This window comes from Microcaecilia unicolor, chromosome 5 (assembly GCF_901765095.1).
Source record: "Microcaecilia unicolor chromosome 5, aMicUni1.1, whole genome shotgun sequence".
Lineage (NCBI taxonomy): Eukaryota > Metazoa > Chordata > Amphibia > Gymnophiona > Siphonopidae > Microcaecilia > Microcaecilia unicolor.
In genome coordinates this window covers 20940458-20966621 of record NC_044035.1, presented here as the reverse complement: position 1 = coordinate 20966621, position 26164 = coordinate 20940458, and the positions used below count along the sequence as shown (strand labels likewise).

Here is a 26164-nt window from a genome sequence, read left to right as displayed (position 1 = left end):
AGTGGAACTGAGCATGCGGGGTAGGGACGGCGGCGGTGGGGGTCGAAAGTGGCAGGGGAGGGTTGGCGGTGGGGGGGTCGGTGGCTGTGGGAGGTAGGCTAAAATGTACCCCCACACCTTGGGCTCTGGACCCCCCTCCCGACGAGGTCTGGCTACGCCCCTGCTGTAAGGTACACCAGGGAGGGACGGGGTTCAGCGATGGACGGGCAGATGCTGGGACGCCACAAAGGAGAGATGTTGATGTGGGGTAGGTGAAAAAAATATCAATAATTTTTTTAATATCTCTGGGGGGGGGGGGGGGGGGGCTGTGGAGTGCTGTTGTCTGGCTTTGCCACTGTAGCACAGACAACCAGAACCTGTCCAAAGTTCCTCTGCATCACTTGGCAGATCTGTTGGAAAGGTACTTGAAACACAGACAACAATAAAGAAATTGTCAGGAAAAGGGTCAGTAGAAGTATACCTAATTAATTAAAGACATCTTGAAACCATGGAGGATTTGCAAAGCCCCAAAGACCAATTTAGCTCAATGACTGCAGCTCAGAGCATCACCTCCACAGTCAGTAACTTAGCACGAGTCGGAGCGTGTGATCCCAGGTCTCACGTCCCATGACCAAGGGAGTCCAGACAGATCTCATTGGTGTCCTCATTTAGCAGCTAGAAGATGATTCTGCCTGATCCTGTTCTCCTGGTTAATGAGAGCCTGGGTTTCGGAGAAGATGGCCTGCCATTAATTTAATGGCTTTTCACCATATGCCTCATTCCAGGGAAGAAGTGAGGAGAAAACAATCGGCACTGTAGACTTTGTGCTCTCTAGGGAGGAAGAAACATTGAAGCTTTTGGAAAAAAAAAAAAAAGTAAAAGTAATTTGGACGTTATAGTGTTTTGCATCCAACTGCATCACAACCCCAACAGTAGCAGCAGCCATCTCCGAGGTAGAAAGGGAGAAAGAGCATTCAGGGAAAAGACATTCTGCTTTCATCCCCAAATATCACACAACAGTGCTAATTACAGCTCTCATAGCACCACCCAGTGGCCTAGAAAAGAACATCAATGGAAGCAGCTCTCTACACATCTGCATCAAATTCTCTTAGACTCTGCAGTATGCTGATAGCAAAGTGTGGGAGAAAACTATGAAATCTGCAACAGGTCTTCCAGTCGAGTGGAGGAGTGGCCTAGTGGTCAGGGTGGTGGACTTTGGTCTTGGGGAACTGAGGAACTGAGTTCGATTCCCACTTCAGGCACAGGCAGCTCCTTGTGACTCTGGGCAAGTCACTTAACCCTCCATTGCCCCATGTAAGCCGCATTGAGCCTGCCATGAGTGGGAAAGCGCAGGGTACAAATGTAACAAAAATAAAATAGATACTATTGGAGATTCTACATGGAATGTTGCTACTATTGGAGATTCTACATGGAATGTTGCTATTCCACTAGCAACATTCCATGTAGAAGCCTGCGCCCAGAAGCAGACCACATTGGTGATCTGCAAAGGCCAACTTCTACATAGCAACGTTCCATGTAGAATCTCAAATAGTAGCAACAGTGGAGGAGTGGCCTAGTGGTTAGGGTGGTGGACTTTGGTCCTGAGGAACTGAGTTCGATTCCCACTTCAGGCACAGGCAGCTCCTTGTGACTCTGGGCAAGTCACTTAACCCTCCATTGCCCCATGTAAGCCGCATTGAGCCTGCCATGAGTGGGAAAGTGTGGGGTACAAATGTAATAAAATAAAAATCCCTGATCACAACCAAGAGGGACTTCCCACAAAAGCAGCAAAGCAGCTGTGTCTAATATCTTGTATGTGATTTTAATTTTACGGATGTTTGATTGTGACCCGCTTCAGTTTTGTAGAAAATGCAGGATAGAGATCTGACAAATAAATAAATAGCATAACATATTAACTTCCCTGTTTACTAAGCCACGCTAGCGGCTGCCGTGTGCTAATGCCAACACAGCCGGTTCACTTTGAATGGGTTGTGTCAGCATTGCTGTGCGGTTCAGTAAACAGGGGAGGTAAATTAATACAATTCTGGTCGCCGCATCTCAAGAAAGATATAGCAGAATTGGAAAAGGTGCAGCGAAGGGCGACTAAAATGATAGCGGGGATGGGACGACTTCCCTATGAAGAAAGACTAAGGAGGCTAGGGCTATTCAGCTTGGAGAAGAGACGGCTGAGGGGAGACATGATAGAGGTATATAAAATAATGAGTGGAGTGGAACAGGTGGATGTGAAGCGTCTGTTCACGCTTTCCAAAAATACTAGGACTAGGGGGCATGCGATGAAACTACAGTGTCGTAAATTTAAAACAAATCAGAGAAAATGTTTCTTCACCCAACGCATAATTAAACTCTGGAATTTGTTGCCGGAGAACGTGGTGAAGGCGGTTAGCTTTACAGAGTTTAAAAAGGGGTTAGACAGTTTCCTAAAGGACAAATCCATAAACCACTACTAAATGGACCTGGGAAAAATCCACAATTCCAGGAATAACATGTATAGAATGTTTGTGCGTTTGGGAAGCTTGCCAGGTGCCCTTGGCCTGGATTGGCCGCTGTCGTGGACAGGATGCTGGGCTCGATGGACCCTTGGTCTTTTCCCAGTGTGGCATTACTTATGTACTTATGTGATTTAAAACAAATGTGCAAAACAAAAAGGGGAAAATTATTCAGTTCCCTACAAAAGTAAGTATAGCACAATCGCCTTAGAACAGGGGTTCTCAACCCAGTCCTCGGGACACACCTAGCCAGTCAGGTTTTCAGGATATCCGCAATGAATATGCATGAAAGAGATTTGCATATAATGAATGCAGTGTATGCAAATCTAGTTCATGCATATTCATTGTGGCTATCATGAAAACCCGACTGGCTAGGTGTGCCCCGAGGACTGGGTTGAGAACCCCTGCCTTAGAGCAGTGGTTCCCAAACCTGGTCCTGGAGGCACCCCAGCCAGTCAGGTTTTTGGGATATCCGCAATGAATATTCATGAGATAGATTAGCATGCACAGCCTGCACTGCATGCAAATCTCTCTCATGAATATTCATTGGGGGTATCCTGAAAACCTGACTGCCTGGGTTGCCTCCAGGACCAGGTTTGGGAACCACTGCCTTACAGGATAAAGAAAACAAATTAGGATGGGGTCACCAGAGTGACAGTCTAAGCGCAGGAGGTGAAGGACAGGCTTCTAAGGTCAAGCACTAACAACAATCCCTTCCACAGAACGGAACACTGAAAATAATCGACCGTAAGAAGAACATCTTTAAACTTGCTCAAGGAGAGTACATCGCCCCGGAGAAGATAGAGAATGTTTACATCAGAAGCGGGCCCGTAGCCCAGGTCTTTGTACATGGAGATAGTCTGCAGGTAACTTGAAATTATTCCAGTCTGAGGGTGTTCAGCTCCATTTCTGTCTACTGTAGTGCGCTGATCCCATGACTGAAAATCCTCTGTTTTTGCTGTTTAGGAGGGTAGCTACGATTTTTGCATTATTTTACCATAATATATGTAAGTCGCCATGGGCTGCATAATGAGATGCAAAGCATTCAAAGCACCTCATTATTATGCCACTCAAATAACACAGCTGTCATTAAACTCAAAGCTGGCATTTTTCCTGCCCAGGAGCCTCAAGCCATTAACACAAGGCACAATGCTGCCCGGATGCCTTCTTAAAAGGGCTGGAGCTTCCCAAAGCTGAAGAATGCTCCCATTTCCTCCCCCTCCTCTACAGTTCACCTCTCCCTTGGGCCCCTCCAGGCCTACCTGTTTCACTACCTGATGGTCTAGGCCATAGGCGCCCTGTATAAGAGGTTTAGACTTCCCAGCCCAACTGTGACCTTCTTCACCTGCTGCCCCCACCCCGCGATGAGCTGCAGGCTTCCCCACTCCCCAGGTCGTCCATCCCGTCTGCCCTCAACTCCCCCCTAACCCTCGTTTGCTTCCTGCCGTTGCCCTATCTTTAAATATTGCATTTTTCTTCCAGTCGCGGCACCATTATTAAAAGCAGAAGCAGGCTCGGCTCCAGCCTTACCTCGCATGGCTCCGCCTTTGCGCAAACAGGAAATACGTCAGAAGAGGGCGGAGCCATGCGAGGGAAGGCTGGAGCCGAGCCTGCTTCTGCTTTTAATAATGGCGCCGCGACTGGAAGAAAAATACAATATTTAAAGGTAGGGCAGCGGCAGGAAGCAAACGAGGGCTAGGGGGGAGCTGAGGGCAGACGGGATGGATGAGCGGGGGATCGGGAATTGGGGGGGGGCTGGAAGTTAACATTGCTGGATGGAGAGGAGGGCAGGGGTGAGAGGAGAGTTGCTGGACATGGGAGGATGGAGGGGAGGGCAGGGGAGAGAAGAGTTATTGGCTCGACATGGGTGGATGGAGGGAAGGGGAGAGGAGAGTTGCTGGCTGGACAATGGTGGGTGGATGGAGGGGAGGGGAGAGGAGGGTTGCTGGACATGGGTGGATGGAGGGGAAGGGAGAGGAAGGTTGCTGGACATAGGTGGATGGAATATGTCCACTTTGAGAATTAGGTGCTCAACATTAAAAGTTTAAATTTATTTACTTATTTATGGCATTTTATCCCACATTAAACATGAATTAGGGTGTTTTGTGGCTCTACATGAGAATTGTGATATTATGATCCCTTGTTTCATATTGTTGACGGTCTGCATTTTCCGTATGGGTGGTATATTGGTGTATTAGGTTCTGCCCAGTGTAATATTTATAGTACAGTAAGGTTCTGAGTGTGTTTTTGCACAAAGTTGTGCATAGTGTTTTGCAGTTGAGCGATTGTGGTTAGTATATGCTTTGAGCAACCACTTTATTCTTTGACATATGATACATATCTAATATCTAAATTTAATAAAAGGTATTGTGACTTTTATTTTTTTTTTCTGTGTTATCAGACAATTATGGATTTAAGCCCCACCCCTAACCCCGCCCCCTTTAGCCTCCTCACACAGTTGGGCCACCGACCGCCTATGGTCTAGGCATTCCAGGGCAGGAGGGAGGGATCCCCAGTCATTCCTGCCCCTGCTGGTGTTGGGGTTCATAATGGCACCAGCAACCCCTAATGGTAGTTTCACAGTACTACTGCTGGAGTTACTGGCATTGTTTTGAACCTGGTGTTGGCAGGGGATGGTGTAATTAGGAGTGGAAGAGGTAGGTCCCGGGGGGGGGGGGGAGAAGGGAGAACTCCAGCTCCTTTAAGAAGGCTCCCTGGGAGCATTAGGCTGCGTGTTGGGGAACTGAATAACACAGCTTGTGTGATTGATAGCAAGTTGCATTATTTATTGACCAGGGAAATTACTACAGGTGACTTCCGTGGTAAACAAAGGTGCAATCAAATGTCATGTTGAACAGCAGCTTAGTAACTTGTCCCCCCATAAAATCTCCAAAGGATTGTTTAGTGCTTATACTAGATTACTTCACTGCTGGACCCCCTTTTTCTCTCTGCCTCTGTGTGCTTCTTGGAAAGTGCTGTGGGCCTCAGGGTGGGTGTTAGGCTGAGATCCAGGGCAAAAATTGAGGAGGCGGCCCCCTGATCCTCTCTCTTCTCCACCCACCATTATTACCAAACAGAAAACAACTTTAAATGATTTCTTCACAGACAAATTACTGACTAGTAATATATACAGGTACTTATTTTGTACCTGGGGCAATGGAGGGTTAAGTGACTTGCCCAGAGTCACAAGGAGCTGCAGTAGGAATTGAACCCAGTTCCCCAGGATCAAAGTCCACTGTACTAAGCACTAGGCTACTCCTCCACTAGCAACATTCCATGTGGAATCTCAAATAGGGAAAGGGAAATGGGACTTGATATACCGCCTTTCTGTGGTTTTTTGCAACTACATTCAAAGCGGTTTACATATGTTCAGGTACTTATTTGGTACCAGGGGCAATGGAGGGTTAAGTGACTTGCCCAGAGTCACAAGGAGCTGCAGTGGGAATCAAACTCAGTTTCCCAGGATCAAAGTCCACTAGGCTACTCCTCCACTAGCAATATTCCATGTAGAATCTCAAATCTCAAATAGGGAAAGGGAAATGGGACTTGATATACTGCCGTTCTGTGGTTTTTGCAACTACATTCAAAGCGGTTTACATATATACAGGTACTTATTTGTATCTGGGGCAATGGGAGGGTTAAGTGACTTGCCCAGAGTCACAAGGAGCTGCAGTGGGAATTGAACCCAGTTCCCCAGGATCAGAGTCCGCTGCATTAACCACTAGGCTACTCCTCCACTCATTCCATCAATAAGAGCCAACCTCATCAGTGATGTCACAATGGATACTTGGCTCACTTCTGATATTGTGATGTCATAAGGGAAAGAGGGAAAGGGAAATGAGACTTGATATACAGCCTTTCTGAGGTTTTTGCAACTACATTCAAAGCGGTTTACATATATTCAGGTACTTATTTTGTACCAGGAGCAATGGAGGGTTAAGTGACTTATACCCAGAGTCACAAGAAGCTGCAGTGGGAATCCAACCCAGTTCCCCTGGTTCTCAGGCCGCTTCAGTCCAGTACATTGCCCCGGTACAAAATAAGTGCCTGTATATAATATGCAAACCGCTTTAATTGTAACCACAGAAAGGTGGTATATCAAGTCCCATCCCCGTTTCCTTTCCTCAAACACAGAACAACAGATCACAAAGTAGAAATAGGAATATGAAGACCAAAATTGAACTGGGAACCCCAGGAAGTTAAACTCAGAAAGTAGTGCAACACTGGAGAAATAAAAACAGAAATGCATTTACTAAACAGTATCAGTGGCATAGCCATAGGAGAAAGGGCCTGAACCCCCCCCCCCCCCCCCCACACACACACACACATACACACACTTTTTGGGCTGAAGCCCCATCAAAATTAGCTGTCTCCCTTGCTGTGGCTGGTGGGAATCCCCAAGCTCCGCCAGCTGAAGACCTCCTCCTCCTCCAGCCTGTTGGACAGAACCTCCAAGCTTTGCAGCCAGAGGCAGTGTCTCAAAGGTGGTGTTCCTGCTACTACTACGTCCCCCCCTTCCCACACACAGGGCCGCCAAGAGACTAGGCTGGGCCCGGAGCAAGGCCGCCCTGCCCCGCCTCCACCCCCATGCTGCTGCTGCTCCCCCGCCATTACAGTCCCCAGTCTCACCTGCCTGCCTCCAAGGTTCCGGACCCCCTGCATTTGAAGCGGCAGTCGCAGATCGCCTCTCTTCGGGCCTTCCCTCCCTGTGTCCCGCCCTCGTCTGATGTAACTTCCGGTTTCCGTGAGGGTGGGACACAGGGAGGGAAGGCCCGAAGGGAGGCGATCTGTGACTGCTGTTTCGCCCGGAGCCGAGGAAGCAGGCAGGTGAGACCGGGAATTGCAGCGCCAGCGGCTTGACCCCGGCGCCGGACCCCCCTTGGACGACCAAGCCCGGTGAATTTTGTCTTCCCTGCCCCCCCCTTCGGCGGCCCTGCCCACACATGCTCAGTGTGGGCAGGGGCAGTATTAGCTCAGGGACACTGCCTCCAACTGCAGATCTTGAAGAGCTCTAGCTGTTCCTTCAGCTGATGGGGCTTAGGGATTCCTGCCAGCTCAGGTATTTATATTTTGCATTTGGGCAGGGGGTTCGAGGCACATAGAAAATCTGATGCCCACCTACTTTGGGCTCAGCACGCCCCCCCCCCCCCCCCCCCCCCCCCACATCAGCCATCTCTAGGTATGCCACTGAAGTGACTAACACAATACAAAGACATCTGCAATGCACATATTCCAAAGCTAACATGCTTCAGTTAATACATTCAAAATAAAACACTTTTTTCTACCTTTGTTATCTGGAGATTTTTTTTTTTTTACACCATGTTGGTTCCAATCATTCTTTTCTGTTTTCTTATCTGTCTTCTGCTAATTCCCTTTCCAGTGGCTGCTGTACATTTGTCTTTTCCCCTCTCTCTTTGCTCCTGACTTGTTCCATTACCTCACTACACCTGTCTCTGGCATATTGAGCTTTCTACACTTTTTTTTTCATTTCTGCTTCTCTTTCCACTCAAATTTCACCTTCTTTCTCACCCTTCTCCTTATTTTTATTTTCAGCTACCTATCAACTTTCTATCTCCTTCTCTCATGCCTTAACTCTCTAATTTCCCATTTTACTCCTTCCTCAGCCTCCTATTTCCTTCCATCCTTCATCTATTTATTTCCACATTTCTACCTCTGTACTCAGTATCACCCCTCCTTAGTTTCTCCCACATGGTTCCCACCTCTCTCCTCTCTCTCTCTCAACTCTTATAGACCAGCATTTCTTCTCCCTGTGCCTTTCCCTCCATCATCTTCCTGTTCCATTTCTCTTCCCTCTCTAATATGTCTCCCTTTCTCTTCCCTCTTCTCTCCCCATTGTCCAGCATCTCTCCCTCCCTCCCTTCCTTAAATCCTCATGTCCAGCATCTCTCTATTTTCTCTCGACTGTCCTTCCATTCAGCATCCCTCCCTCCCTGCCACCCCCCCTCCCCAGTCCAACATCTCTTCCTCTCTCTTCCTTCCTCCCAATTGTCCACCATCACTCTCTCTCCTCTCTGTTCCTGGGCTCGTGTCTTCCTCTAGTCCCCTCACCCCACCTGCAGTCTGACATTTCCTCCTCTCTCTGACCTCCCTCATCTACCTTAAAGCAGCTTCAGGTACAGGGCGACTGAAACCATTTTTTTTTTGTTGTTTTGACTGAAACCGAACTGCGGCCAAAATTCACTGCACAGTTTGAACCAAAACTAAAATGATGGGTCCGCTCCTAGACCAAAAGCAAGCTGCATGCCCCCCCAAAGTGAGCCCCCCCCCCCCAACAGAGAGCTGTCTGACTACAAACACCACCCTCCCTGGGCCTACTTAGAAGCCATGGTGGTCTAGTGGCCTCATCGAGGCAGGAACAATTCCTAGTTGTTCCATGCCCATGCTGGATCCAATCACAAAATGGATGTCAGGACCCCCTATAGCAGAAGACTATCCCTGGAGGGCATGGCAGCCATTTTGAATGTGGAGCTGGCATGGGCAGGAACAACTGGAGATCACTCTTACCCCTACAAGACCGTTAGACTGTGAGGGATTCTAAGGTAGGCCTGGGGAGGACTTATGGGTAGTGGGAGGGTGGCGCTTATGGTCAAGGGGAGAGGTTAGTTTCAACACCTCAGGGCAATATTAAGACTTGTCATTACTGAGGTGCTGTCTGCATCCTTCTTATATGTACATGTGCTAAATGACATCTTGCTTTTTAAAGTCTTGTCTGGTAGGTGTAGTGATTCCTGACCCAGAGGTGCTGCCAGATTTCGCTGCTAAACTGGACATTAAAGGCAGCTATGAAGAACTCTGCAAGAATTCGGTAAGCAGCAGTTTTTAGCTCTACAGAAAAATGTTCAGTAGTAGTCATAGTAAACAGCCTGCGACGCCTTTTCAGTTCTGGCAAAAGCCAAAGTCCTTTTTTTCACGGACGTGGACGTTCATAATTCTGAACTTGTCCCCATTTCTTGCACTCTGTAGTGTTCAGTGATTTTCCAATCTTGATAGAATCAACTTGACCATTCTCGGAAAATGTTGCACCAACAGCTAAATCATTGAGTTAACGTAGACAAAAGAAGCTTTAAAAGTGGAAGTGATATGGTCAACTTTCCTTACAAATGCCGAAGTATTATTGAAAGATTATTACAACTTACACCTGCAGCAGTCAGACTGATCACATATAGCAATGATGTCCAAATCTATGCATAGAGACACTCAAGCTAGTTGGATTTTCAATCAACAATGAGTTACCATGACACAAATCTGCATCCAATAGAAGCAGTGTCTGCAGATGTTTCATGAATATGCATTGTAGATTATTATTATTAATTACATTTGTACCCCGCGCTTTCCCACACATAGCAGGTTCAATGCGGCTTACATAGTAAATAGAATTACAAAGTCTTGAAGGAGAATGTTACAAGTTGTAGTAAACGTAGTAGTGGGGTTTTGAGGATATGTAAGTTGAGCATGGAGAGGTAAACAAAGATAGGATGAGCAAAAGGAGAAGAGATTGGGAGGGGTAAGGAGTAAGAAGGATGGAGAGGAAGAGATTGAGGAATGAGCATAAGGAGATTGTGAGACATGGTCAAAGGTATAATAATCGTCGGGGCAGGGATCATGTGGGTGGGCTTAAAAAGTTAACTGGGGCATTAGGGTAAGCTTTCTTGATTACTACTACTCATTTCTATAGCTTGTCTCAGATGTACGCTGCCTGAAAATTCAACCAGATGCAGGGGCCCTGAATTAAGGGTTGGGACCCACTGCCTTTGAACAGAGGTTCTCAATCCATTCCTTGGGACGCACCAAGCCTTAATGAATATGCATGAGAGGGATTTCCATACACTGGAGATACTGCATGCAAATCTCTCTCATGCATTCATTGTGGATATCCTGAAACCCTGACTGGCTTGGTGGGTCCCAAGGACTGGGTTGAGAACACCCACCTTAGAGTAATCCAAAATGCTCCATAGCCACGAGGGACAGGTTGAAGCTCGGCCAACCTTTTTATATAAAGTAGGAATGGAGATATATTTTTGATTTCCCTGCATGCAGTGAGACTAGGACAAGACTTAGAACTGCTTTGTCACTTAGCTTACTGCACTGAGAGTGAGACACAGGACCCGTGGTTGGTGTAGGTCAGAGATGCTCATCTATTTCTGATGGATTCTCTTTCCTGTAGGCTGTGAAGAAAGCAATTTTACAAGATATGGTCAAACTGGGCAAAGCAGCTGGCCTCACCTCTTTTGAGCAAGTATGTATACTTATATATTTCATTTGTTAAAGCAAAAATTCAATTTTATAATACTGGTATATCTTAAAATGGATTTAAAGTTGAATGAAACAATCATGTGACTTATGAATAAGCAGAAATGAAAAAGAAGTAGATGGCAACACCGATAAGCAAACCAGTGCCAGGCAGACTTCTACAGTCTGTGCCCTGATCATGGCTGGAGAGACTCACTTTCAGTAGCTGAAGAACAAAGCCAGAGCCGGGTAGACTTCTACAGTCTGTGCCCTGATCATGGCTGGACAGATTCACCTTCAGTAGCTGGAGAACAAAGCCAGTGCCAGGCAGACTTCTACAGCTTCCCTTTTGCCAAGGTATGGAGCCAGCACAGTCTGTTCCCTGAGCGTGGCTGGACAGATAGGTCAGTGTCGTGAACACTTCTATAAACTGTGCCCTGATTGTGGCTGGAGAGATTTGGATGGATTGTAGTGGGGCTTTGATGACACCTTCAGTAGTTGGAGAACAAGGCCAGTGCCGGGCAAACTTCTACAGTCTGTGCCCTGCAAATGGCAAGGACAAATCCAGATCACGTATACATATGTAGTATCACATCATACTTTATACTATGAGTTTATCTTCTTGGGCAGACTGGATGGACCATATAGGTCTTATCTGCCATCATGTCCTATATTACTAGGAGAGAACCAATAAAAACACAAAGTTTATCATCATAAAAACTATACAGTTACATCTGTATAAAAACAATTCCCCCAAACAGTGGAGGTTTATCCGAAGGAGTCCTTCATTTCTATTTTTTCATAGGGGATATTTTTTCTCCTTTTTGGTGTTTTGCCTTATGAATAAGTAACAGATACCAAGGCCTGGTAGAGAAATGAATACAGGAATAAGCTACAGTAAATTAATTTTGTTCATCAAGGCAAGATTCATCACCTAGCTGAAAATTGACAAAAAAAATGAAATGAGCTTTGGAAAAGTGCTCTTCAGTTGTGAGGTTGTGTTCTTAGATCCTATGATGGGTGTGACTACAATACGTTATATACTTGACCTTGTCATCACTTTAAATCTGATTAAATCAGAACAGAGAGGTGTGGATGGATAAGGACTCATTGAGCTAACTGTAGAAAATAAATTGGTCACTATCGTAGATGGTTCCACTTGATATAAGCAGACAAACCTCTGATGGAAAGCAATACACATTGGGTTTGTAAAGTTGAACTAGAAGTGTTTTTTTTTTTGCTTCATTGTTTGAAAACTAGTTTGAAAGTATGTACAAACAGAAGGAAGAAAACCTCTTCCCGTGGAGCAATCTCATTGAACATTTGTAAAATTACTACAAAAACAGCAGAGGTCCCCAAAGAAAGCATCATCTCTGCACAGCAACTGCAGTCATGTTACGATGTTCAATTTCGAAATAATAACAGCAGTAAATTCCATCCTTGTTTTCTTCTCTTCCTTAAAAAAAACAGGTCAAAGCTATTTACATTCACTCGGAAATGTTCACCGTTGAAAATGGATTCTTGACACCTACGCTGAAAGCCAAGCGAGCAGAGGTTTCCACATACTTTAAGAGCCACATTGACAACCTCTACGCAAACCTGTAGGGTGGACCAACCCTGGAAAGTTGGATATAAATAGCTGACTAATGCAACCACACTGCCTATGGCAGCAGCAGATCAAAGGTGAAGGACAAGACTGGAAGAATCCCTTTTGCCAAGATACGGAGCCAGCACAATGCTCTATGTTCTGATGACAGTTTAAAGCACAGGTGGTCTGGCTACAAGCCTGAAGCACCATGAAATGTGCAACTAGATGGAACTCAAGCGCTGTCAAGACACAACCACCGTCCTTGAAAACATTGACTCAAGATGAAATGTAGTTGTATGGATCTGCTCCATCTATGGCAACTTGGATTCACCTTTGGTGGATCCAACAGAACAAGTTATTTTTGACTTGTCTATCTATACATCCAAGAATGGAAAAGTCATATTTTATTGGTGTAAGAGAGCTGTCATTCCAACACAGAACTTTATGATTTTCACTCATCTAACAAGAAGGTATTTCTTTACCTGCTTTCCATATGCTTTGGGCTATGATCCTTTTTCTTTATCTTTTTAGGGAGGATTGGGGGACTTGGGGCACTGTTACATGCACTGGATTTGCTCACCTTGTGACTTCTATTTTGGAGCATTTTCATACTGTAGCAAAGCACAATGGCCTCTTCCTCTATGATCGGGCGTGCTGATAAAAGGCATCACTACTTTTACAGGTAGTCAAATTTTGCTTCAGTCTGTTCATCCCTCTGATTTTGGCAGCAAAACTAGTCTGAAATTCATATTTGACCAAAAATACTGATGCATTTTCAGCTGGAATTGAAGCTTTATGCTGGGCCCCCTAGCTCTCCCTCCCTGCCCCCCCCCCCAAAACAGCAGTACCCTCCCTCACCCCTGAACCAAAAGAACCCCCTTTTCAGAACCACCCGTAGGCCAGCCCTGGGCCTACTGTAAATCCTCTGGTGGTCTAGTGGCTAGTCGAGGCACAAGTGATCCCTAGTCTCTCCTGCCATCTCCAGAGGGGAGGAAGGAAGGAGTGAGTGAGGGCTGTTCTCATTTGCGAGGCGGGCTGGGCCCTAGCAGCAACAGTGAATTTCAGTTGCAGATTCAGTTTTGGACACCTTCTAAACATAGTGCCATTCCACTTCACAATGATGTGGACACTGGCATATGTGTCTCTATTCAGCATAAGCTGATTATATATGCTTAATTATACCTGTGACGGGGTCATTTACTATGGACTCTGTAACAGACAGCATACACTGACACTTAGAAAATGATACCCATGAAGGGCAATTCTGTAACTGGGCGTCCAAATTTAAAATGCCACTTGCACTGGTCAGTGGCGTAGCAAGGGCGGGGCGGTGGGGCGGTCCGCCCCGGGTGTCAACTCAAGGGGGATGCTCCCAAAGTCCTCTTCTTCCTGCCAGCTCCCGCACCCTACTACCTTTACAAAGAAATCTCGGAAGCCGAGGCGCAGTGCCTTGCGTCTGAATGTAAAAGAAGTGTAGATCGTCTCTTCGAGCCTTCCCTCACTCTGTCTGTCCTGCCCTTGCGGAAATAGGAAAGTTGCGTCAGCGGAGGGCAGGACAGACAGAGTGAGGGAAGGCCGGAAGAGATGATCCACACTTCTTTTACATGCAGACGCAAGGCGCTGCGCCTTGGCTTCCAAGATTTCTTTGTAAAGGTAGTAGGGTGCGGGAGCTAGCAGGAAGAAGAGGACTTTGGACAGAGCTGAGCGTAAGCACTGGGTCCAGGGGGGGGGGGGGAGTAGACTCAGATGGGAGAAGGGGGAACAGATGGGAGAAGGGACGTGGAGCCTCCCAACAGTTAAAATGCACTCCGGGGGGGGGGGGGGGGGTGCAACGGCGAACCGCCCCGGGTGGCAGCCACCCTTGCTACGCCACTGGCACTGGTGAATGCACAGAATACCAGTACATATGCTCTTAAGAGGCAGCAAAGTGACTAAACGTTATTCTTTAAGGGTGCACAGAAGGCCCATAGCATGGAAATGCACGGGGGCAGTCACATGGTTGGATACTATAAGTAATGTGTGCCACAGTTATGCCAGATCAATGGTTGCTATAACTGCAGGACCCTGGAGGAATACCGCAAAAGTGGAGGACCGTATGCCACTACGTCAATAAATACCAAGGAAGGAGGTAGTGTGATCTGCAGAGCTCTTCCGTAAAGAAACAGCAGGATGAGGGATATAATGGAAAACAATCTTTATTCTTCAGGACCCGACACAGCACTGCGTTTTGGCGAAAAGACTACGGCAGGGGTCTGTGCTCGAAATCACTAGAGGATTTATAACACAATGTAATCACTGGAAAACGATCTTGATGAAGACGTGATCCAGGAGCAGGAGTCAGCGTGTGAACATGCAAGAGGTATATTGTATTGCGCATTCATACGCCGACTCCTGCTCCTGGATCACGTCTTCATCAAGATCGTTTTCCAGTGATTACATTGTGTTATATATCCTTCAGCGATTTCGAGCACAGACCCCTGATGTAGGCTTTTCACCGAAACACAGTGCTATGACGGGTCCTGAAGAATAGTTTCCATTATATTCCTCATCCTGCTGTTTCTTTACGGAAGAGCTCTGCTGATCACAATACTCCTTTCTTTGCTATAACTGCAGGAACATAAATATTAAGCAAGCCAAAGGGGAAAATCCACAATTCCAGGAATAACATGTATAGAATGTTTGTAGGTTTGGGAAGCTCACCACGTGCCCTTGGCCTGGATTCGCCGCTGTCGTGGACAGGATGCTGGGCTCGATGGACCCTTGGTCTTTTCCCAGTGTGGCATTACTTATGTACTTACTAGTATAAAAGGCCCGTTTCGGTAGGCAATGAAACGGGCGCTAGCAAGGTAATCCCCCCTCCCTCCCTCCCTCCAGACCCCCCTCGACCCCTCCCTCCCGAGTTCCAGACCTCCCCTCCCTCCTTCCTTCCTTTCCTTCCGTCTGAGTTGCAGACCCCCCTGCCTCCCTCCCAGTTCAAGGCCCCCTCACGCCCCTACCTCTCTCCCAGTTCAAGGCCCCTTCACGCCACTCCCACTGAGTTCCAGACCCCCCTCCCTCCCTTCCTTTCCTTCTGAGTTCCAGGCCCCCTCCCTCCCTCCCAGTTCAAGGCCCCCTCATGCCCCTCCCACCAAGTTCCAGACTCCCCCTCCCTCTGATTTCAACACCCCCCCATCCGCATTACTGATCCCTGGACCCCCATCCCGCACGTTTCCCTACTCCTCCCCTTGCCTTGGAATCAGCTGTCAGTGACGTTACTGACGTCATTGCGTTCTAAGCGGCTTAGCAGACCACCTCTGAGGGGTCCATGGTCCCAGGCAGGTTAGAACGTTGGAGGTGAGTATTATGTAGGATGTTATGCTACTATTCTATAATGGGAATCTGGGTGCCCAGACCGAGTTTTAGAACAGGTTTTTATTGCACAGTTTTGGGGCACCCAAGAGTGCTAAAAATTGCATGCACAGATTTGGCTGTGTATCCAATTTGCATATGCAATTTAATTGAACAAGCAAATTAGCGCCAATAACTGGATTTTTAACTAGCAATTATTGGAGCTAACTGAAATCAATTAACATGTACGTGCATACATTTTATGCACATCCCAGAAAAGGGGATGCAGAAACGGGAGGGTCATGGGCAGTTCAGGGTGGAATGTGGTCGTGGATTCCAGTTATACGTGCAATTATAGAATAAGGGAGCATAGCACCTAAATTAAGGCACAGGCATTTGCATGTTTTCGTTGGTGCAAACGGACGCACCTAAATTTACACACGACCCTCTGCGCTTAAGTGCTATTTTATAAACTGTGTCTAACTTTAGGGCTTCTTTCTGCTTTCAATTCAGGCATCATTTATAGAATTCACCCCTTATGTTTTACTGAGGTTTGGATTTAAATTAAATTACTCACCTTTCCAATCCAGAACTCAAGATAAGTTACTATTCCGGTACAGTGGGTACCTTTACTTTTATTAGTCTTGTCCTTTAACAGGATCTCTGTGTGAGAAGTTTAAAAAGGCTCCCAGATCCAGCCCCAACAATGCACAAAGTTACACACGCTCTGAAGAAAGTGTAAATTTGTGCATGCAGTCTACACACACATTTTACAAAATACACATTTGTGGAGCAGCTCAAGGTGAATGAATGTGGCTCTGTGTGTCTCAGTAAATCCAGGGAAATAAACACACCAGACCCCTAGCCCCTAGGTTCATAATCCCTCCTACATAAACTAATAACAGAGACTTACCTTCAGAGCTTCTGGAAAAGATATAGAGGGGCATAATTGAACGAAAACGCCTATCTCCATGGGCGTTTATCTCCGAGAACGGGTCAGTGAAGGGGCGGACCGAACCGTATTTTCGAAAAAAATAGACGCCCATGTTTTATTCAACAATGTGTGAGCTGGGCGTTTTTGTTTTTCAGCGATAATAGAAAATGAAAGCGCCCAGCTCAAAAACGAATAAATCCAAGACATTTATTCGTGGGAGGGGCCAGGATTCGTAGTGCACTGGTCCCCCTCACATGCCAGGACATCAACCGGGCACCCTAGGGGGCACTTTTACAAAAACAAAAAAAAAAGGTCAAAGAGCTCCCAGGTGCATAGCACCCTTCCCTTGTGTGTTGAGCCCCCCAAATCCCCCTCAAAACCCACTGCCCACAAGTCTACACCATTACTATAGCCCTAAGGGGTGAAGGGGGGCACCTACATGTGGGTACAGTGGGTTTGGGGGAGTTGGACGACTAATAAGCATTAAGCAGTACAATTGTAACAGGTAGGGGGGGATGGGCCTGGGTCCACCTGCCTGAAGTCCACTGCACCCCCTAACAACTCCTCCAGTGACCTGCATACTGCTGCCATGGAGCTGGGTATGACATTTGAGGGTGAAAATAAAAATGTGTGAAACATCATTTTTTTGTGGTGGGAGGGGGTTAGGTACCACTGGGGGAGTCAGGGGAGGTCATCCCCGATTCCCTCCAGTGGTCATCTGGTCATTTAGGGCACTTTTTGGGGCCTTATTCGTGAAAAAACAGGGTCCAGGAAAAGTGTCCTAAATTCTAGCTAAAAACGCATACTTTCTTCCCATTATCGCTGAATGCGCCCATCTTTGTTCGGCAGATAACCACGCCCCAGTTCCGCCTTCGCCACACCTCTGACATGCCCCCATAAACTTTGTCCGCATCCGCGACGGAGTGCAGTTGAAAACGCCCAAAAATCGGCTTTCGATTATACCGCTTTATTCGTTTTTGTGAGATAAACGTCCATCTCCCGATTTAGGTCGGAACTTGGGCGTTTTTCTCGTTCGATTATAAGCTGGATAATGGTTTATTTATTACTAGTAAAAAAAAGGCCTATTTCTGACACAAATGAAACAGGCGCTAGGAAGGTTTCCTCGGAGTGTGTATGTTTGAGAGAGTGTATGTGAGAGTGACTGTGTGTGCGAGTGAATGTTCGAGTATCTGTGTGTAAGAGTGAGTCTGGGTGTGAGTGTGAGAATGAAAGTGTGTGCAAGTGCGTATGTAAGACACAGTGTGAGTGTGTTTCACACAGATATAGTGTGTGCGAGAGACAGAGTGTGTGAGTGTGTGCGAGACACAGACTCTCTGTGAGACTGAGTGTATGAGACCAAGAGTGTGTGAGTGACTGTGTGACACATAGAGTGAATGTGATACAGTGTGAGGCATAGAGTGTGTGAGAGACATTGACTGTGAGAGAGAGAGTTTGTGAGAGAGTGTGTGTGACTGAGATACCTCCCCCCCCCCCCTCTCTCTGTCTGGTGTCTGAGCGTTACTGTGCAGGACGCTGAGCTCTGGCTGTGGTTCAAGGAACTGACCAATCCTATTTAATAGACTGCACCTCCACATTCTGAAGCCGAGAAACCTCGTGTGCTTGGTCACTTCTGCTTGTGACGAACCCGGAAGTACGTGATGTCAATTCAGGAGATGGATACAGAGAGCAGGAATGCCTCAGCCATGCAGTCAGCTTCAGAATGTTGGAGGTGCCTTTTATTATATAGGAAAGGAACTGACCAATCCTATTTAATAGAATGCACCTCCAACATTCTGAAGCCGAGAAACCTCGTGTGGTTGGTCACTTCTGCTTGTGACGAACCCGGAAGTACGTGATGTCAATTCAGGAGATGGATACAGAGAGCAGGAATGCCTCAGCCATGCAGTCGGCTTCAGAATGTTGGAGGTGCGTTTTATTATATAGGAAAGGAACTGACCAATCCTATTTAATAGAATGCACCTCCAACATTCTGAAGCCGAGAAACCTCGTGTGGTTGGTCACTTCTGCTTGTGACGAACCCGGAAGTACGTGATGTCAATTCAGGAGATGGATACAGAGAGCAGGAATGCCTCAGCCATGCAGTCGGCTTCAGAATGTTGGAGGTGCGTTTTATTATATAGGAAAGGAACAGAAATAGTACTAAGAATAAAACAACTTCCTAGAAATAGTTCAGTTACAAACGCCTATCATTGAAATCCCTCAGGTAAACATAACCCCCCCCCCTGAAAAACAATTATTCTTGAATAAATTATGACCAGTACCAAACTGGTTTGATGCAACACTTCACAGAATGAATGACTTTAGCTGTCTCCCTGACCTCTGGGTTTTACCAAGAGAAAGCTCCAGAATCAAGAACATCTTCTGGTTCCAAGGCGGTCAGACGATGCAGGAAAAAGCAGAGAAGTACAGAAGCACACAATCAAGTGAAGTCTTTAACGACAGGCAGGCTACCAAGCTGGCACCTCGGAGATCTATGCCCGTTAACATCCTAGGCAAACGGCAATGGGTCAAGGTGGTAAATGCAACTCGTCATGCAAAGCAGAACACTTAGGGGCCCTTTTACTAAAGGGTTGCCACAGCAACCCGGAACTACCGCCAGCCCAATGCGGATGCCGACAGTAGCTCCACCCCCAGAATGCACCATTTCCGGCACTAGCGGAAATAGTGAGAAAATATTTCCACAGGGGGTTATCCGGCAGTAATCAGGCAGTGTTGCACGCTGTTGTTACTTCCGGGTTAGCGTGGGAGCCCTTACTGCCACATCAATGGGTGGGGGTTAAGTGCTCCCTTCTGAAATGACTGCACGGCAAGTGTGAACTTACCACACGGCCATTTCATTTTTGGTTATTTTCATCCGCTATGGTAAAAAGGGCCCTGGCAAGAGGCAAAAACAGCCACCACTGCTAGCGCAGGGCCCTTTTTACCGCAGCTTAGTAAAAGGGCCCCTTAAAGAAGCAGCGCCACCGAGAGACTGAGCTGGCCTGGGCAGGGCTGCTGCTGCCTCCCCAATCACTGCCCCGCCCCCCAATCACCACCACCCCCTGCCCCCAGGATCGCTGCTGCTGCAATTGAGGTACCTTGGGGCTGGCGGGGATCCCGAGGCCCCGCCAGCGGAAGAATCCACTGCTGCTCTTCACTCCATGCCTGCCCTGCCCCTGCTTTTTTTCTCTCACCGCGCATGCTTGCTTTCAAAACCGAGCATGCGCCCGAGGGGGAAAAGCCGCCGCTCGGCACAGCGGTAGAAGCGAGTGAAGAGCAGTGCTGGAGGGGGGCCCGGTTCCAGAGTTTTCTCTCCTGCTCCTGTCGGGACCCGATCACTCAGGGCCCAGCAGGCGAAAGAGACCCCAACACCGGGCCCTTGCCCCCCCCCCCCCCCCCGGCCCTGTAAAGAAGAGACTGAGCAGGAGCAATTCAAGTCTTGTGAGTGGCCTAGTGGTTAGGGTGGTGGACTTTGGTCCTGGGGAACTGAGGAACTGAGTTCCATTCCCACTTCAGGCACAGGCAGCTCCTTGTGACTCTGGGTAAGTCACTTAACCCTCCATTGCCCCATGTAAGCCTGCCATGAGTGGGAAAGCGCGGGGTACAAATGTAACAAAAAAAAAATAAAAAGTTGCTTCTCTATACAGCAATTAGTAAGTTCACATAGACTCTGTAAACCAGCCATTCCCAACCCATGAAAGTTGCAGTTGTCTGGATCTTGCCGCGTCTGAGTAAGTGGAACCGATGTTTCAGCTACAGGTCTGTGGTTGAAATGTCGGTTCCACTTACTCAGACGCAGCAAGACCCGGACAACAGCATCAATCATAATACTAGCCGTGGAAGCCTAAGAGAACAGATGGTCATGGAAGTTCCTGCACAGAGGAATTAGGAATCAACTGCTGGCCCCGCATCATTCAGATAGCAGGCAGTACCAAACGGAGAGTGGCCCAATGAACTGCATGGATGGAAAGGTGGGTTTGGCCTGGAATGTTTGCTCACTACTATTTTAAGTCATGGGGGCAATTTCTCCAAATGGGTTAGTTTTGCGCAAACCATGACCCAAATGAATCCTCACCCCTAAGCCGGGGCATGTGAAGAGTGATCCCTCTCAAATTTACTGCCAACACTTGTAGTATTTGCAGTGAAAAGAAAGCTTCTTTCCGGAGTTCATAAGATGTAACATGTATAGGCAAATTATCCAGGTGCACCTTGAAGTTAACCCTGTGGCACCCAGATCTCTTTCTACACATTATCTGGGATTCCGACTGCATTTCTTGGTACTTGAGGATCTCTCTTTGATCACTTGGGACTGGCATCTCTATAATCAATGGTGTTTTTACTCTTATCTTCTGGCATCCAGTTTTTATCAGTTGGGGCGGGGATGTCTCAGCTGATCATAACCTCTTCACTTTCCACAGTTCTCTTAGGGTCATGAACCCAGTGCTTTTCTGGTACACTGATGCTGTAATGCTTACAGTTTCCAATGAATGAGACGTGCCACCTTGTTGTACCTTTCTGGAAAATGTTTATACAGAAAGACACAAAGTGGCATGTTTCATTTACACTGTGGGTAAATTAATAACCGGGCACCTAGTTTAAGACGGCAAAAAACCACCCTTTTCAAGCCTATTTTATAAAGAAAAGGAAGTGGCCAAAAACACACCTTCATTTATTTGTTTTTGTTACATTTGTACCCCGCGCTTTCCCACACATGGCAGGCTCAATGCGGCAGGCAATGGAGGGTTAAGTGACTTATCCAGAGTCACAAGGAGCTGCCTGTGCCTGAAGTGGGAATCGAACTCAGTTCCTCAGGACCAAAGTCCACCACCCTAACCACTAGGCCACTCCTCCACTGTTGCTACTATTTGAGATTCTACATGGAATGTTGCTATTCCACTAGCAACATTCCATGTAGAAGTCGGCCCTTGCAGATCACCAATGTGGCTGCGCAGGCTTCTGCTTCTGTACGTGCAGGACGTCAGACTCACAGAAACAGAAGCCTGCGCAGCCTTCTACATGGAATGTTGCTAGTGGAATAGCAACATTCCATGTAGAATCTCCAATAGTAGCAACATTCCATGTAGAATGTCAAATAGTAGCAACAAAATCTCAATAGTAGCAACATTCCATCTAGAATCTCCAATATTTATTTTTCTTACATTTGTACCCCGCGCTTTCCCACTCAGGCTCAATGCGGCTTACATGGGGCAATGGAGGGTTAAGTGACTTGCCCAGAGACACAAGGAGCTGCCTGTGCCTGAAGTGGGAATCGAACTCAGTTCCTCAAGACCAAAGTCCACCACCCTAACCATTAGGCCACTCCTCTACATCCCAAATGATAAAGGGGATGGAATTCCTCTATATGAGGAAAGGCTAAAAAGGTTAGGGCTCTTTAGCTTGTAGAACAGACAGCTTTTTTTTTTTTTTTTGGGGGGGGGGGGGGGAGGGATATGATAAAGGTGTACAAAAACCTGACTGGAATAGAATGGGTAAATGCAAATTGATTGTATACTCTTTCAAAAAGTACCAAGATTAGGGGGCACTCCATGACTTATACACGAACCTTATTCTACCACAACATTACTGTATTTGTTCATACCGGAATTGGCAAACGCCTTTACGGTATTATGTAAGCCACACTGAGCCTGCAAATAGGTGGGAAAATGTGGGATACAAATTAACAAATAAATAAAATACATTTACAAAGTAATTTACAAAGTGTGTATAGGAGTATATGGTTGAGATTGTGGGAAGAAGTTTTATATGCACTGAAGATTTTGAATAAAAAGGATTTGGATATTATAAACAGGAGTCAGTTAGTAATTTATAGTATGTTGAGTGTAACTAGGAAATAAGATTTACTCAGTTGATGTTAGTATGCATAATCATTAAGGATAGAAAAAAAAAAGATGCGAATCGCCAATGTGGAGAATAAATTATTTTTCTCAACATTGCCACTGGCGATTCGCATCTTTTTTTCTATTCCGTGCTGGATCTTGAGAATCGCCTGCCTATTTGTTTTCTTTAATCATTAAGAATATCCTGAAAAGCAGATCAGTTAGGAGTGCCTCCAGGATAGCTTTCTTACCACACAGAGGCCTGCCAGAGACCAGCTCTGCTGTATTTCTATTTCAGTTCCTTGTGGACAGAATTCATGTCACAAAAACCACTAACTAGCAGCACAGGCGTGCCGCTGCTGCCGTTGCCTGCGCTTTACCCTCTTCTGTGGCGGGGCAGCACGCACTTGGGTAGCTTGGACTGCTGCTGCCTGTGCATTACCTCTGCTGAACCAGGGTATTGTGTGTGGAGAATGAACCGCCCCATTCTCTTCTACTACTTATTTTGATTATGACATAAGAATCATATGTGCAAAAGCACGAGACCCTGCCTTCTCCTTAATGTGTACAATTCAATCAACCGGTGGGGGGGAAGAGGGTTTGGTGGTTGGGAGGAGAGGATAGTGGTGGGCAGATTTATACGGTCTGTGCCAGAGCCGGTGTTGGGAGGCGGGGATAGTGCTGGGCAGACTTATACAGTCTGTGCCAGAGCCGTGGTAGGAGGCGGGGCTAGTGCTGGGCAGACTTATACGGTCTGTGCCAGAGCCGTGGTGGGAGGCGGGGCTGGTGGTTGGGAGGAGGAGATAGTGCTGGGCAGACTTATAAGGTCTGTGCCAGAGCTGGTGGTGGGAGGCGGGGATGGTGGTTGGGAGGCGGGGATAGTGCTGGGCAGACTTATATGGTCTGTGCCAGAGCCAGTGGTGGGAGGCGGGACTGGTGGTTGGGAGGCGGGGATAGTGCTGGGCAGACTTATACGGTCTGTGCCAGAGCTGGTGGTGGGAGCTGGGACTGGTGGTTGGGAGACGGGGAATAGTGCTGGGCAGACTTATACTGTCTGTGCCAGAGCCGGTGGTGGGAGGCGGGGCTGGTGGTTGGGAGGAGGAGATAGTGCTGGGCAGACTTATAAGGTGTGTGCCAGAGCTGGTGGTGGGAGGCGGGGCTGGTGGTTGGGAGGCGGGGATAGTGCTGGGCAGACTTATACGGTCTGTGCCAGAGCCAGTGGTGGGATGCGGGACTGGTGGTTGGGAGGCGGGGATGGTGCTGGGCAGACTTATACGGTCTGAGCCAGAGCCGGTGGTGGGAGGCAGGGCTGGTGGTTGGCAGGAGGGGATACTGCTGGGCAGACTTATACGGTCTGTGCCCTGAAAAAGACAGGTACAAATCAAGGTAAGGTATACACATATGAGTTTATCTTGTTGGGCAGACTGGATGGACCATGCAGGTCTTCTTCTGCCGTCATCTACTATGTTACTATGTTATAATACTTGAGTTTTCGGCAGTTTCAATTTAGATCCTACACCAGTGATAAAAAACTGATTCATCTCAGAAATAAGCGTAAGAAAGTTTCACGTAAAGCATAACTCCAAATTCATTACAGCTACTGCCTCCTTTTCGTGAATTTAATTTTAATGCAAGAAAGTATTTTGTTTCTATGATCGCCACACTTCGTATAACTGCCAGATACAAAAGCCCAAACGTCATTTCAAATATGAACATACCCCAGAGCTGTGTACAGAACATCTTTTAATTATGTACCGAGAAAATGTACATTTTTAAAAACCACGTGTAAAGATTTGGCCTTGCATAACTTTACAAAATATCTCTTCAGAACATTTTGGAGAGATGAGAAATGGTGAAAAATAAAGTTTCCTTGTGCAATTGAAAGTTGAATAAAAGCTGCAAGCGTGACTTGCAGATGCCGGGCTTTGAAATCCGCTGTATTTTACTACTGAAAATGAATGCCCAGAAGTACTAGAAGAGAGGTGAAAATAAAAACACTCTGCTGTGCCAGAGGATTTTATCACAACAGTCTGTGCCATTCCAGCTTTTATTCAGACCCTTTCATCCTCACCAACTTAGTTTTGCAAACCCTGAAAAAAAACAAAACTTATTTTCCTTCTAATTTGGGATGTGACATTTGCCTCTGGTTCTTGCCCTGTGCAATTGTGCAAACAGCACGGGGTCAGAAAGTCCCGGAATCCAGGGTAAGATCCATTTAAAACATTTTTAGGATGTGTTACATTATGGACCAGCTGTAAAAAAAAAGGTTTATTGTATTCTCTCTGGAGAAAACATGTTTCGTACATACTTCCCCCTCAGAGAGCATTTCACCCTGAGTGTATGACTTGGTTAGGCTGAAACGACTTTCACTGGTCATACCTGATGAGGTAGAAAGCACCTGGTAATGCCCGAGTGGGTTAGCAGCCCACGCGGGCTTAGCTACAAGAAAGCTATACTCTGTGTTCTGTGCATGATTTCCAAAATACATATGAAAGGTAGAAATGTTCTCTACCTACTGAGCATTTTATAACACGGTCAGTATTTTTTGCCAAAAAGGAGGCTTCAGTAGACCCAGGAGGATGCATTTTTCTTTATTAAGACACTAGTAAAAAAGCTCCGTTTCTGATGCAAATGAAACGGGGGCTAGCAAGGTTTTCTTCAGAGTGTGTGCATGTGGGAGTGTCCCTGCCCTCTGCCGTCTCTCCCTCCCCCTCCCCCCTCGGAGTCCAGTCCTTCAGTTAAGTTTCCTGCTGTACTGTGTTTGTGTTACAGAGAGAGTGAGGGCGTCTCTCTCGAGGGCCCTCCCCACTCTGAGTCCTTCACTGTTACAGAGAGAGGGATTTCGTGCTGTGCGGTTTTCCTTCACTCATGGGGAAACCAGATATCTCTGGCGCTTCACACTTCCGGCTGAAGGCTTCATAGAACGTTGGGGTTGCCTTTTATATATATAGATTATTTCCACCCTGTGGGCTTTCAGGTCAGTTGGACCTGGTCTTTGACCTTTATTCCAAACTAGCTGGCATTTCCCACTCCCCCCCCTTTTTTTTTTTTAAATCTGACATTTTCGTCTTTTAGGCCTTCAGCTTAATCATGACGAGTGCTGGGATCCCAACGTTATCAGCCAACATTCACAGGTATACGTAGATTTTTACCCTGTTTTTCATATTCTCCAACATACCTAGTCTGATCCCTACAATGACCATCCTCGGATAAGGGCCATACACCTGCAATCATGAGCCTTCAGTCTGGACCCTAGATCTGTAAGCAATAATGGCTCTCTCCCCCTCCCCAGTGCCTCTCGACATCCCCAGCTGAAGCAGGGACCCTCTGTATGGCAGCACACAGCACTGTCACTGAGCCACGAGGCAGCCTCCCTCCCCTTTTTGTATCCTCCTTCTCCTCCCAACTACTCCAACCATCCCAGCAAAGACCTTGGCCAGGGGCTGCAGACGACTCACCCCGGCTGCACCCTGGGTCTGTCGTTTATGACGAATGGTGAGCTGTGAACGCTGCCCTCTGCGTCATCTCTAACGCAAGAAACAGAAAACCAGGCTCAGTAATGGACACACATTTTTGTGTACGACAGACAGCAGGGGCTGCAACTGGGCTAGCAGGTCGGCCCTGGTATTATTTGTACTCCAGTACCCTGCTGGCTTTATTATATTATGTGTTATTTCTTAAATTTTTTTTTTTTTTGTACCCCACACTTTTTCCCACTCATGGCAGGCTCAATGCGGCAGGC

At 47.0% G+C, this 26164-nt stretch overlaps 1 protein-coding gene across 3 annotated transcripts in view; it reads left to right on the top strand.

Moving 5' to 3' along the window:
- ACSL5 (acyl-CoA synthetase long chain family member 5) overlaps nucleotides 1-13003 on the top strand; it is a 96355-nt gene extending 83352 nt beyond the window's left edge. For all 3 annotated transcript variants that reach the window (XM_030202733.1, XM_030202732.1, XM_030202734.1), the window contains exons 18-21: nucleotides 3209-3352; nucleotides 9211-9312; nucleotides 10672-10743; nucleotides 12207-13003. In XM_030202733.1, the coding sequence (XP_030058593.1) occupies nucleotides 3209-3352; nucleotides 9211-9312; nucleotides 10672-10743; nucleotides 12207-12341 (453 nt within the window). In that variant the 3' untranslated portion in view covers nucleotides 12342-13003. The remainder of the gene's footprint in view (nucleotides 1-3208; nucleotides 3353-9210; nucleotides 9313-10671; nucleotides 10744-12206) is intronic.
- The last annotated feature ends 13161 nt before the right edge of the window (nucleotides 13004-26164 follow it).